Source organism: Pholis gunnellus (assembly GCF_910591455.1).
Source record: "Pholis gunnellus genome assembly, chromosome: 11".
NCBI lineage: Eukaryota > Metazoa > Chordata > Actinopteri > Perciformes > Pholidae > Pholis > Pholis gunnellus.
The window spans coordinates 15,419,423-15,431,693 of NC_136538.1; the positions used below are offsets into that span (position 1 = coordinate 15,419,423).

The window sequence follows — 12,271 nt, forward strand, 5'->3', positions numbered from 1 at the left end:
GAATAATGGGGATCCCCTAGCTGTTAATCTGGCGGCACCAGCTGGTCAAGGTTTTCTACAAGATGTATTTGGAACTAGTCTACCTGTGGCCCCTACCGGCCTCTGGCTTTTTTGGACGGTGTGTTTTGCGATCGGCTAACAGAACTACCAGTATGCACACACACACTGCTGACTGCATCGCCGCTGCAGCTGCTCTGCGGCTGCTCTCCTGGACCGTGCGCCTACACAGAGCCGGGGAAGATATGTGCATAGATTAAAGCCAGAGCGCACATCTATTTTTTGAAATGTGTGAGAAAACCCCCGACTGATACACTTGTAAGTCACAGCAGTGGTTGTTGCAGTCACACACCTGGTGGAGATCTCTACTGAGTGGGTATTTCTCACATTAAGGTGTTTATTACTATCTACAACACAGCTACAGTACATGCCAAGGCTGAGCCACTCTTGCGCCGGCTTTCTTGATCACTCAGCTGTTAGTTTGGCATAGAAGGTAATCATAGTCCCCATAGTTAGTTACAAATGAGGGGGGATGGGATGAAATATGAGTCAAAGACAACAGTGAAATTGGAAGGCAGGCTGGTGAATATAGCGATGCCTTCTGTTTTCTTTACAATGCACACAGAAGCCAGTCTGTTCAGGAAAATCCGGTTAAAGCAGCACATTGGAGTTTACATGCACTGCAGTAACCTGGTTAGCATGAAACCCATGTTTGGTCAGTAATGAGATTTCTCCCCCATGGTGCTTTGCCATATTTTTGAATGTTGGCTGCAATACTTAAAGTGCACTGGTGATACTGTATGTGACACCTCAGCTCAAGGATTTCAGAGTATTTGGAGTCACACAGCACAGTGGGAGGACATACTTTGTAGTGTAAGAGCAGTTCCTTTTTCTTTTTTTTTCTTCCTTCACATAGAACGCAGCTAATGGCCAATACATCTGAAATCTAGCTGCATGTACCAAGTTCCTCTTAATACCATGCCCCAATTAAAGAAATGTTGTTTCTCAGTCACATGTTTATGATAAATGTGTTACTTGTGAATGGATGCAGTTTTATTTTTAATGAGCTAGCACTGCCTGGAGTTTGTCTGACTAACAGAGACTGTGGTGAGACTTTAAGATAGTCGGAATGTTTTCACTCACCTCAGGTTTGGCATCAAGTAGAGAGACAATGGTAAAAAGTATGAATCTACGTCATGTGGAGAAGCAAACCCCGTTCTTAGATTTAAATGTGGTTGTTGCATAGCCTACTACACTGGAGCTCTTGGAAAATGTGTCACACATAGCTATTTTCGTTCACATGGGACATCTCAATCTTTCAGGTAGTGTATTCGTTATAGGGAGTGAAATGTGTTTCAGAAAGAATGTGTACATTTTTGAATTATACATGTTTGAATTGCAAATGGCAAATATGGATACACGCTGTTAAACGTGATCAGGAAACACTGCCTGGGTTAAATCTAGCTGTCAGAATCTAAAAATAAATAAGCCTTTTCCTTTGCCCTGTAACAGTTTGGGGTGTATTGGAGGATTTTCATCACTCGCTCCCAAAGCTAGAAATGAGAAAGATGAGTTTGTCCCATCTCTGATGTCATTCCAATGTACAGTTGCATAGAGAACTGCTTAAAAATGATGACAGTCATTGGGTGAGAGTCAGTTCCAATACCCTGAACATCTTTCAAGCTAACGTTCTAGGACTGCACAAAGTCAGTCTCCCATTCATTATCAATGGAGCAGCTCCAGGCCGTAAATCAGAATGACGTCACAGATGAAAATCGTGGATCTTGAAATCTGAGCTTGGGACAGCTCACATTTATGTGAGCTTCAGATGCTAACTGAGTCTGTTATAGATACTTCAGTGTCATGCTGCGGTGGTCTATTTAATGCCCCAGTTTTTTGATATTCACACACCTCTACTGGTGAAGAGTATATGACTCATGACTTGTCCAATTTGACATTATCACTACTGCGGTGCACATTTTAACCTTAAATCCAATCCAAATGTTAAGACTAGTATGTCTCTTGTTGGCCGTCACTCTTTATGTAAAATAGCACATCTGAACGGTTATAACCAGTCATGTGAATCTGCTAATCCTGAACAATTACAACTTTATTCAACGAAGATGAGCTCCCTCCCTCTTTAACTCAGCTATTAAAGACGTGCCCTGCAATTGATGTGCCTAAAATGTGTTCATTTAATCGAAAACCACCAAAGCAGTGAAGACAGACACAAAGCTTTCTGGTTGATTGGACTTTATTCAGATCCAAGCAGTCTATTCTCTTTTAATCGGAAATCGTCTCACACACCCCTTCATGTTACTCAGGGTAATGAATGCTCTGTCTACAAGGTTCTTGTTGAAAGGTTCCGACCTCTTTTAAGGGCTTTGAGTTTTTAGATGAAGGTCTTGCAATGCTTGGCATACTCACATGTAAAATCGATGATGTACAATCCACTGACATTTACACCATATTGCATGTGATGTCAGTGACCTGATCAAGGACATATGCTAATGCTTTACATCCGTTCCAAAAGTCAGAAAATGTGACCTTCTTGTGCTAAAGGCGCAGGAACAGAGTTTTTATGAATTTGACAAGACAGCAGTCTGGAGAAAGTATTTATGTAAAAGTAATTTCATTTTGTAGCATAACATTTTAGTGAGTTATGGATTGTTCCAGTCAACAATTGCTAGCTCAAGGCTTAGATGTGTCAGTTCTTCTGGTGGTACAATGCTTTGCAACAATCTGGGCATTCCACAAGCACCTGATGCCGGCCAAACAGCTGACTACTTATATCAGTCCAGCCATCGACTTTATTATATTAGCTTTGATAAATAATACAATAGTGTTGATGAACAAGTTGCGATTCGCTGCACAGGTACTATACATTTTACGACCGCTAGCCTCAGCTACAAAACACTGTGAGCATGATGATTGAGAACGTGCGTCCCGCCCCCACATGCTCTTTTGGGATGTGTGTGCGCACGCTCAGCCAAGAGCATTGTCCTCAGTGTTTGATAAATAGTAGCAAAATAATTGATGACAAAACATGTCAAAAATTGTATTAATTGCACAGACAGGGGACGCCCTCATTAGACGGGCTTCATAGGAAAACACCGTTGCAGCAAAGTGACAATTGTGCGACACACAGACGTTTAATGCTGTAGTCTTAAAACGCACTAGAAGCTTAATTCTCCACTTTACAATAATATAGGCAAAATAGGCTATACCTCTGGTGTTGTTCTTCAGGCGACAAAGCAACAACAGCCTTACTATTTATTTTAATGCTTTCTATTTAGAAGCAGTGCTGATGGCTTAATGCACTTTTCAGCATCAGCATTAAGATTGTGTTGTCCATCTTTCCTTTCTCCACACAATCTCCTGCAACTAAGCAACCATGTTTATCTCTTGGAAAGCCTTCGTATGTAAATAGATGTAGATCATTTAACATACTGGCCTCTGTGATGGTTTGAGGCATACTGTATGTGACTGTCTATTGTTCAGTGTATTTCTTCCATTTACTCCTATGACTCTCTGCCTGGACCGTGACTCTCTGCCTGGACCGTCCTCACCACACCGTCATCTGGCCTACAAAACAAAATCGTTCATTATTATGATTTTATGCAAGTTGCACTGTCAAAACTAATTTGCAGGACCAGTTTGCCTCTTTGGCTTACATTCAAAAGGATTATTGTTATTACACAAGAGATATGAAATCATCCTGACTATGTGGCACATGTGGATCAGACTGAATGAAACAATAATGTGTCACATTTGTTTGCACATTAGTTTATTTCGACTGCAGTGTAACATCTGTTACCACACAGCAAGAGATCTATTTTGATTTTAATGAAAGATGAGGCTGGCGATTAAAACATCCTCATTTATGTGATTCATATTAGGCTTTGAAATTGAATTATTTATGTATTCATTTGCAGGTGTGGGAAATTGTTTAATCTTCAACTTGAGCAGTTGATGTAGGCAGCCATTATTAAAACAAACTAACGAGTTACAAACATACCTGTATCTACAGTCTATACATGTCGTAGAACAAGTAAAATCAATATCGCAGGCTTATTTATCAAGCAAGATAAATTCATTCTTCATTTATTGACACTAAATATACTTGTTTCACTTAATCCAACCAGCCTTAAAAATAGGTACAAGTTATCGCCACAGAGAGCTTGAGACACCAATCAGTGTGGGAACAGGAAGCAGGAGCCACAATTGGCCAGCAGCCAAAGAGGTTCCACAATTCATACTACATTGTGCAACATTATGAGAGGATGTACTGTCTGCAGACAGTAAAGTTCCTGGTGAGTGCAGATAAAAAGTGTGTTTATGTCCGTGCGTTTATCTGTTCTTTTGGATTGGAAAAGTATCTGTCATCTCTGCTTGATTACTTTAATAGCCCTTTTTCCAGCTTGGGTGAATTATGTATCTGAAGTTTCCAGCCTCTACAGAATGTTACAGCCGGAAAACTTTCAAAGACACATTGGGCTTCCTGTACTTGCTGCTGATGCAAGATAGAACTGATTGTCAAGTTCTCCTCAAAGCTTAAAACACTGAATGGTGGAGCTGCATCATATCTCATCTGTCATACTATTAGTGAATACATTGAGCTCTTCTCTGCACTCACTTGACTCGACTATGTCATCCGGTTATCCCCAGAATAAATCAGAGTTGTGTTGGTAGTAGAGCATCTTCCAACACCGCTTCCTAAATTTGAAGTACAGAGAGAGTCTCACAATTTACAACTAGATGTACTGTATGCAATTTTCGAACAGCCATTTATGGCCATGCTGGTTATGTGGCGTTATGGATGGCAAAATACCTTTTTCACTGCAGCCATGTTTCCTTAATGTAACAGGGCAATAATAAATGGTATTAATTCACCTGTGTTTATCCTACAATGACATTTCAAAACAGTTGCTGTGAAAAAGGCCTTTTGTAGGTTGTTAATTGATCACATTTATGATCCCCTGACTATTCATGTTGTACCATCATCAGGTCAAAGTTTTGATTTGTCCAATACTGTGGTTTATGACCAAATACCTGCAAATCTACTGACACACCCATCCTCATCTGTCCTTATATGTTCAGTGCTAATTAGCAAATATGAGCACGCTAACTCGCTAAACTTAGATGTTAAACATGTAAACTTTATATCAGTTGTATAGGGGTTTCTATTTTTTATGTGAGAAGTGGTTTAAGATCTCTCTCAGTCGTAATGGCCCGAAATGTATCCAATGCATATTCTGCTCAAAGAGAGTGTGTGGTTTAAAACTGAGATTAGGGAGAGAGTTGTATCAGTAACTTTGACATCACTATGCTTTTTGTACTGTAGTTATTTTCAATTATCAATTTGCAGTCAGGAAATTATCTTTGTATTTGGGCTGTTTTGGGTAATCCACAGAGGCAAATTTGCTGTTAGCCAAAGTGATGAGAAAAAGTTGATGGTTTCACTCAGGCTCAAATTAACCCAATTTTCATGAATAGCAGGGTGTTAATTGTATGCCCTGTATTGACAAAATGATGCTCAAGGCCCGATATAAGCTCAGCATGCACGTACGTGTGACATGCAACTCACTCAATATGGGAGGAAATTAAAAATCATTCATATCCATCTTCATAATTCCCTGGAGGAAGAGATTGCTGCAACACCATTTGGGATCCGTGTTTACTGAATAAAACAGCTGCAGCTTTTTTTTCCCTTTGTCTTCTTGACTCTGGTTTACTTTGGCAGACATGCATAAACAGACAGATGTTTTTCATGTCAAATTATATCAAAAGTAATTAAGCATTTGGAGTGCTACGATGGCACTGATATTACATCCCCCCTCATTTGGTGATGGCTGCAATGCACTTATTTTACTAATGGCAGCGCATGCTGCACAGTGCGCTCCTTGACAGCTGTGCTCGTGTTTGTACTGAATGTGCGTGAGTTTGTGCCTGAGTAAGAAAGTTAAACGCCTCTGTGCGAGCTTTCTGAAGCGAATAGCCTGCATTGTAAGTGTGATTTCACACTTTCCATAATTGCTCCATAGTTGCTGGTTGACCACTCCACACATTGTGAGCATACAGACATGTTTAGTTTGGAGTTAGATCATCCTCCTCTTCCTCATGTCAGGCATCACTGCTCAGACAGCAATTATGCGCTGCAGAGGCCCCACAGTCACGGCTGCACAAGACTGTGATGGAAAGGGGTGTAGGCTACTGGATGTTTTTCTAAATGTATTGAGTAATGCACCCTATAAACTGTCTTTGGAGGGGGAAGGATATACACATCTACAAAAACACTTCACACACATGAGGTTGTAGACGGAGCAGATACAAAATAAATAAAAAATAAAATTCACATACCGTTTTCTCATCCCTTGATAACCTTAATTCCTGCATTTATTTCCTATTTACATATCTTAACTTTTATCCTATGATGTGAATGCTAATGAACACAGAAGTATTTTATTAGCATGCAATGCAAAAAGTTGTAATCTCTGACTGCGTATGCACTCGCTTTGAAGTGTTGTTTGATCAAATGCCTGTAAAAATGTTATTGCACTCTAAGATTGTTCATTATCAGGTAACTGGGCCATGAGCTCCTAATTAACTCTTTCCAGAGTCTCGGTACCTAAATTGCAAAGGCTGATCTCCTTTGGTCTTTAGACTTTTGAACATCCAAAACACAAACTTCACAGGATCTCAGTCAGCAAGCTGTCGCATATGGAGTCCCCCAATGCTTTACAAGTAATCAGTAAGATGTTAAAATCACTTCTAAAATTAAGTAGCCAGTGAAGTGACGCCAGGATAGGGAAATATGCTCTAATTTTAGTGCCAGAAAGATACTTTTTACCATATCCAGAAGAAGGGGAATTACTTTAATCCAAATGGGACATTACAAAGAAAGTCACCAGACTTGTTTTGGGGAGGAATCCACTTCATAGATATTATGAGTGTGAATTACATGTGGAAGAGGCAGTTTGAAAACATGCCATGAAGAAATGAGGGTCCACTCAGAGATGTTCTGAAATGACCTACACATCCCTCAGACCTACACAAAAAGTTCCACCAGAGAGATAAAGAACAGTAAAGCGCTGTGTTGACAATGGCCACCCAGTGCTAGCTAAGTCTGCTAAACTATATCAACTGTATCAAACATTGCTCGTAGATGTAGAAAACTTGAAAAGGATGTATCTTGTTGTTTCATAATCATTCATCTCTTGTCTTGAGGAAGGCAGTTTGAGCTCTGTGATAAGCTTTAAAAACCAGACTGAAACCTTCAGCCCACAAAAAAAGATATTTGAGATGGGTCCAAAAGTCACTGGGACCAAGTGCAAACCTTTGCAGCAGAGGTTCAAATGGTGCATTCAAAGAAAAGACAGTGGGAACAGTGAGTGACAAGAGAACCATTAAACACCCGGAGAGCTTTCCTACTTAATGAGCTATAACTGAAATTGTTGTTAATTTATGTATATCCTGCAGCTTTTTAAGAGAGTTTGGTTCCCAATAATTGCATCCATTTTCACATACCACCTACACAGGTGCTCATCTACCTTCATTTAACAGAATGATTAAATGCTGAAAATATTGTTTCCCTCACTGTTTTCTTGCCTTTTGAAACAATGATCTCATTGAACTTTACTTATGTAGTTATGAGTTAACTGCTTGTTATTACCCGATCTTACCCACTTTTTTTTCTTCATGAGACAGATGACAGTATAGAGGCAGACTGTAAATGAGGCGAGATTGAGGGGTATGACATGCATCAAAGATCATGGCCAGAATCGAGCCCGGACGTTGTATATGGCGTGCACCGTAAACATTTGGCTACCAAGGCGCTCCATTATTTCTTTTGGTTTGCTTCATTGTGGCACCCTCAACCTTTTATGAATTAAGATCTTGGATTAAACTCAAAGCATATTTCAAACAGGAATTCATACTAAAACCAATACAGCTTTTTTTTTCATAGTAAACCTGGAGCCCTATCAGAAACAGGCCTCCACACTTATCTGGTGCCATCATCTACGCATGCCAACGTTATTGATATTTGGGATACAAGTAAGCCCTCTGTGTTGTCTCTGTGGGGTTCGTCCACTGTGAAGGCCAGATCAGAGGCTCCTCTGACCGGAGATGAGCCTGAATGAATCACAGGCTGCTAAAGAGAGAGATTTTATTTATTTTGAAATGAAGTACATATTCAGCACGGTGGAACTCAGGGGTAGCACTTGTTTGTATAGGTCTGACAGACTCTGGCGTCCTACTGACTGATGAGGACAACAACTTTGTAGTATTGACTGTTAACGCAAAAAAAGCTGAAGTTCAAATAACTTGAGAAAGAAAGAAATGCTTAATATTACCGTGTAATATTATTAGCGGTGTAATTCACGACCCGAGAGTTTCAAAAAGATGTAGCTCACCACTCAAGTTACTGAGGCAGATATATTTATGAAAAGCTGTGTTTTAGATTAATGAACAAGCAACAAGGGGGTCTTTTGACTTTTAAATTAAATTCTTAGTAGATCCATTTTTCAGACGGGGCACAAGTAAGACAGATAATTATAGATCTTTGTGATTACAACACACAAATGCATCAAACCCTGACTGCTGCAAACGGGGAGCACGCTCATTAATAGTAGCATAAAAATGCAGGAGTGGGTATTATAATTACAAAGCAGAAGCTTCTATCACACTTCCGTCTGCGCTCCTTCCAGAGAGCCGATTGATGGACCTGCTTTATGAAAGGATGAAATTCAAGATGTTATGGGCAGTAATTAAAAAAAACACATTAAAACATCACCACCCTCTTAGGTTTTACAGCTGGCATGTCAGGTACTTTTAGTTTCCACAGTATTCAACATATATATATATACAGGACTGTCTCAGAAAATTAGAATATTGTGATAAAGTTCTTTATTTTGTGTAATGCAATTAAAAAAACAAAAATGTCATGCATTCTGGATTCATTACAAATCAACTGAAATATTGCAAGCCTTTTATTCTTGTAATATTGCTGATTATGGCTTACAGCTTAAGAAAACTCAAATATCCTATCTCTAAATATTAGAATATCATGAAAAAGTATACTAGTAGGGTATTCAACTAATCACTTGAATCGTCTAATTAACTCGAAACACCTGCAAGGGTTTCCTGAGCCTTGAAAAACACTCAGCTTGGTTCAGTAAACTAAATCACACGTATGGGGATTATCACAATATTCAAATTTTCTGAGACAGTCCTGTATATATATATATTTGATAAAACACAGTGTATTTGAGTTGTCACTTTAGGCATATTGTTGATTACATGTGAAATATGTGTGAATGTAAAAGAGTTGAATTAAGGTAATTCAAGAAAAACAAAACATGAATAAGAACTCTGTATAACTCGTGTTTTTAACTGAATGCTTGGAAGCGGTGATTTTGCTCACATGGTTTAGCCTGTCATGGTGCTATAACTCCTAAAGCTTTATATTTGATTAGACAGTGACATTTAAATTAACGTTCTCTTATATCTGCATGACATGGATGATTTTCCTACACAGCATGTGTAAATGAATATGTGTAATCTAAATATACTTGTGTTTCGAAAAAACCTGTTACTCTGTGTTTGATAATGTGAATTATTGTTCCGTTGTTGCCATTAATTGAAACATCCTTCACTTTGGCACGAAAGCACCGGCACTGAGTTTTGTACAATATATTCACCTGGATCTCCAACATGATCTGTCTCATATATTATTTAAACTGTCTGGATGGATGGATAACATACCAAAACGATACTGATACGTTATGTAACAACGTGATACACTGAGATTAAAAGCTAATTTGATTCAATCTACCTACAAAAATATTTTTATATATTAAATTTTTTTGTTACAGAAATGAATCAATTCTTTTTCAAGTCAGGATGTATGTGTGAGATAACTGTAAATTGCTTCAGAAAGATAGAATAAGGGTGTACCTGTATTTGCTATATTCATCAACTATTAAAGTGACAGCAATGCCCCAATAAACAGTGTGACAGAGCACTAATTTATTACTTTTCATAATAGGCAGCTTTCTAATAAGATTTATAATTTTTCTCATAATTCTTTTGTAATAGTCTTTCGCGTTTCACTTTTTCAGGAAGGTGTACTTTTACTTAAGTATGTATTTGAATTCCATTTTGCGCCACTGATCTCAATTGAACCGCCTTATCACTGCTCCTGCTGGCTTTTTCTTTTTTTTAATGAACCACCAGTTATTTCATAAATCAACCAATTTAGCCACTAATGAATAAGACAATCCTCCGCTTTAACAGGCTTCGGGAGAGTTATCCCAGAGGGCTGATGTGGCAAAGTTTAATCAGTCACTGTTTGAAAGCTGTGGAATATAAACCAGAACATGTTGGAGCCCCCAAGGATGATAATTATTGATTTTAGAGATTTACCTGCATGTGGAATAGTCTACATATATCTAAGGCATTATTTCCCCTTTTCTTTCAACACAGGAGTAGATATAAATAGTAATGTTAGTTGTTTTTTTTTTCAGAAAATACAAGATTAAAAAACCTATACCACCTCTTCTACTGTTTTAGGTATTATAAAACCGTTATTCCAGTAAGCTTCGTGTTCTTTGTTTTTCATTTCAGCTGATTGTTTGTCAGTAATATGACCTTTATCCTCCCGTGCATTTGCTTTTTTAGTATTCTTTTTTTTAACAACAAAACATTTTTTCAGTTGCAAACATGGGCTTTTGGAAAACATGTTTATTGTTCCATCAACAAGAGGGCCGTTTATAAGTAAAGACTACTCTGCCTTCACAGGTACCGTTTTGGTGGAAAACATGCAGATAAATGGCCGCGCCCAAGACCCAGGCAGAACCATCTCACTGACGTTGCTTGACAACTATGACTACTGGGTGATACTGGAACCATCACGTCAGAGGCTCTACCTCAACAGCACCGGGCGCATTCTGGACAGAGACGTGAGTACAGGACTAAGGATGGGGATGTGTATGGAAATCAGGGAAAATAAAGTTACCCTTGTGTCGCTGTGTTTTTAATTAAATCTATTTTCCTTCATTTATGAATACATGTGAGCTTGTTGTGCGGATTAGAGAACAATATTTCACACAAGCTATTAATCACTGGTCTCATGGTAATGATTAAGTGTTGTAAACACACGGTATCCGTTTAATGTTAATCATAGGTGAGTCAGTTTCTTCACATTTATTTTTTACCAGGGCCATTAGAATGTACTAATTAGTCAACATTATTATCATTTATGAGGCCAGTGGGAGGCCGTCCACATGATGAAAGAATAAAGCATATTCAGAGGTTTTAATTATCTGTTTAAGGTGATGTGGTCTTTTTACAGTAGCGGTGACAAAAACTTCAAAAGAGGTTCTAAAAATGTTGTATCTTCTTGTAAAGAAAAGCAACCAATGAGTCAGAAGATTTCCACTGAAAAGTACCGTGCATAACGTGCATAACGTGCATAACGTGCGTTGAGTGCGTTGAGTGCGTTGAGTGCGTTGAGTGGATGGCCACAGCAGGAATAGACAGCATTTTGTTAATTAGACACAAATTGTTGTGCATGTCCATGCACTTTGAAACGTACTTTACTATTATTATTTATTTTAGGAATCTATACAGGAAATACATATTTATACAGGAAGTGGTACCAACAATTATAATGTTTTAAAGCTCCCCCTAAATTTCTCAAATGGCTTTCTGGTAATTTGAACCCTGATCATATTTTTTTTGTTTTTACTGACTAACTACTACATAGCTTAAGTTGTTGACGCACCTGCACACATGACAGAGAATGATCAGTAACCTGGATAAGGTGTTAACTTTCCATAAAATCCCGGTTTCTATCAGAGTGTTCCAGCTAGAATATCCACGTTTCTCTCAAGTGCAACACAGCAGGATGCTTCTTTCGTTTGTTATGTTGCCCCCTTTTTTTGTGGTTGTGTTTCATCTTTCATGCTTACAAACAGTAAACAGATAAGGAAGGGAATAAATCAAAACGTGGCATGTGAGATGGCCTAAATAAAGTTTTTGCAAATTTGACTGATATTAGCAGTCATGACAAAGTGATCTATACGATAAGGCAATTGATCTTGATCCTAATCGTTTAATCTTTACCATTACCTTCATTTTAATAACTAATTGTAGTTCATGATGTTTTTTTACTGTTACTCAGCTACAAAGAGAACATATTGTCGATGTAATGTAGCACCAATTTTGCATTGGTTCAGCCTAGATTGATAATTAACCCCTAGTGCTAAATATA

The 12,271-nt window shown here is 38.4% G+C and overlaps 1 protein-coding gene across 1 annotated transcript in view; it reads left to right on the plus strand.

The window, feature by feature from the left end:
• LOC306703483 (protocadherin-15-like) overlaps nt 1-12,271 on the plus strand; it is a gene marked incomplete at its 5' end in the record, with an annotated part of 129,040 nt that overhangs the window by 20,373 nt on the left and 96,396 nt on the right. The window contains one exon of the mRNA XM_079169461.1: nt 10,798-10,958. Coding sequence (XP_079025587.1) covers nt 10,798-10,958 — 161 coding nt within the window. The remainder of the gene's footprint in view (nt 1-10,797; nt 10,959-12,271) is intronic.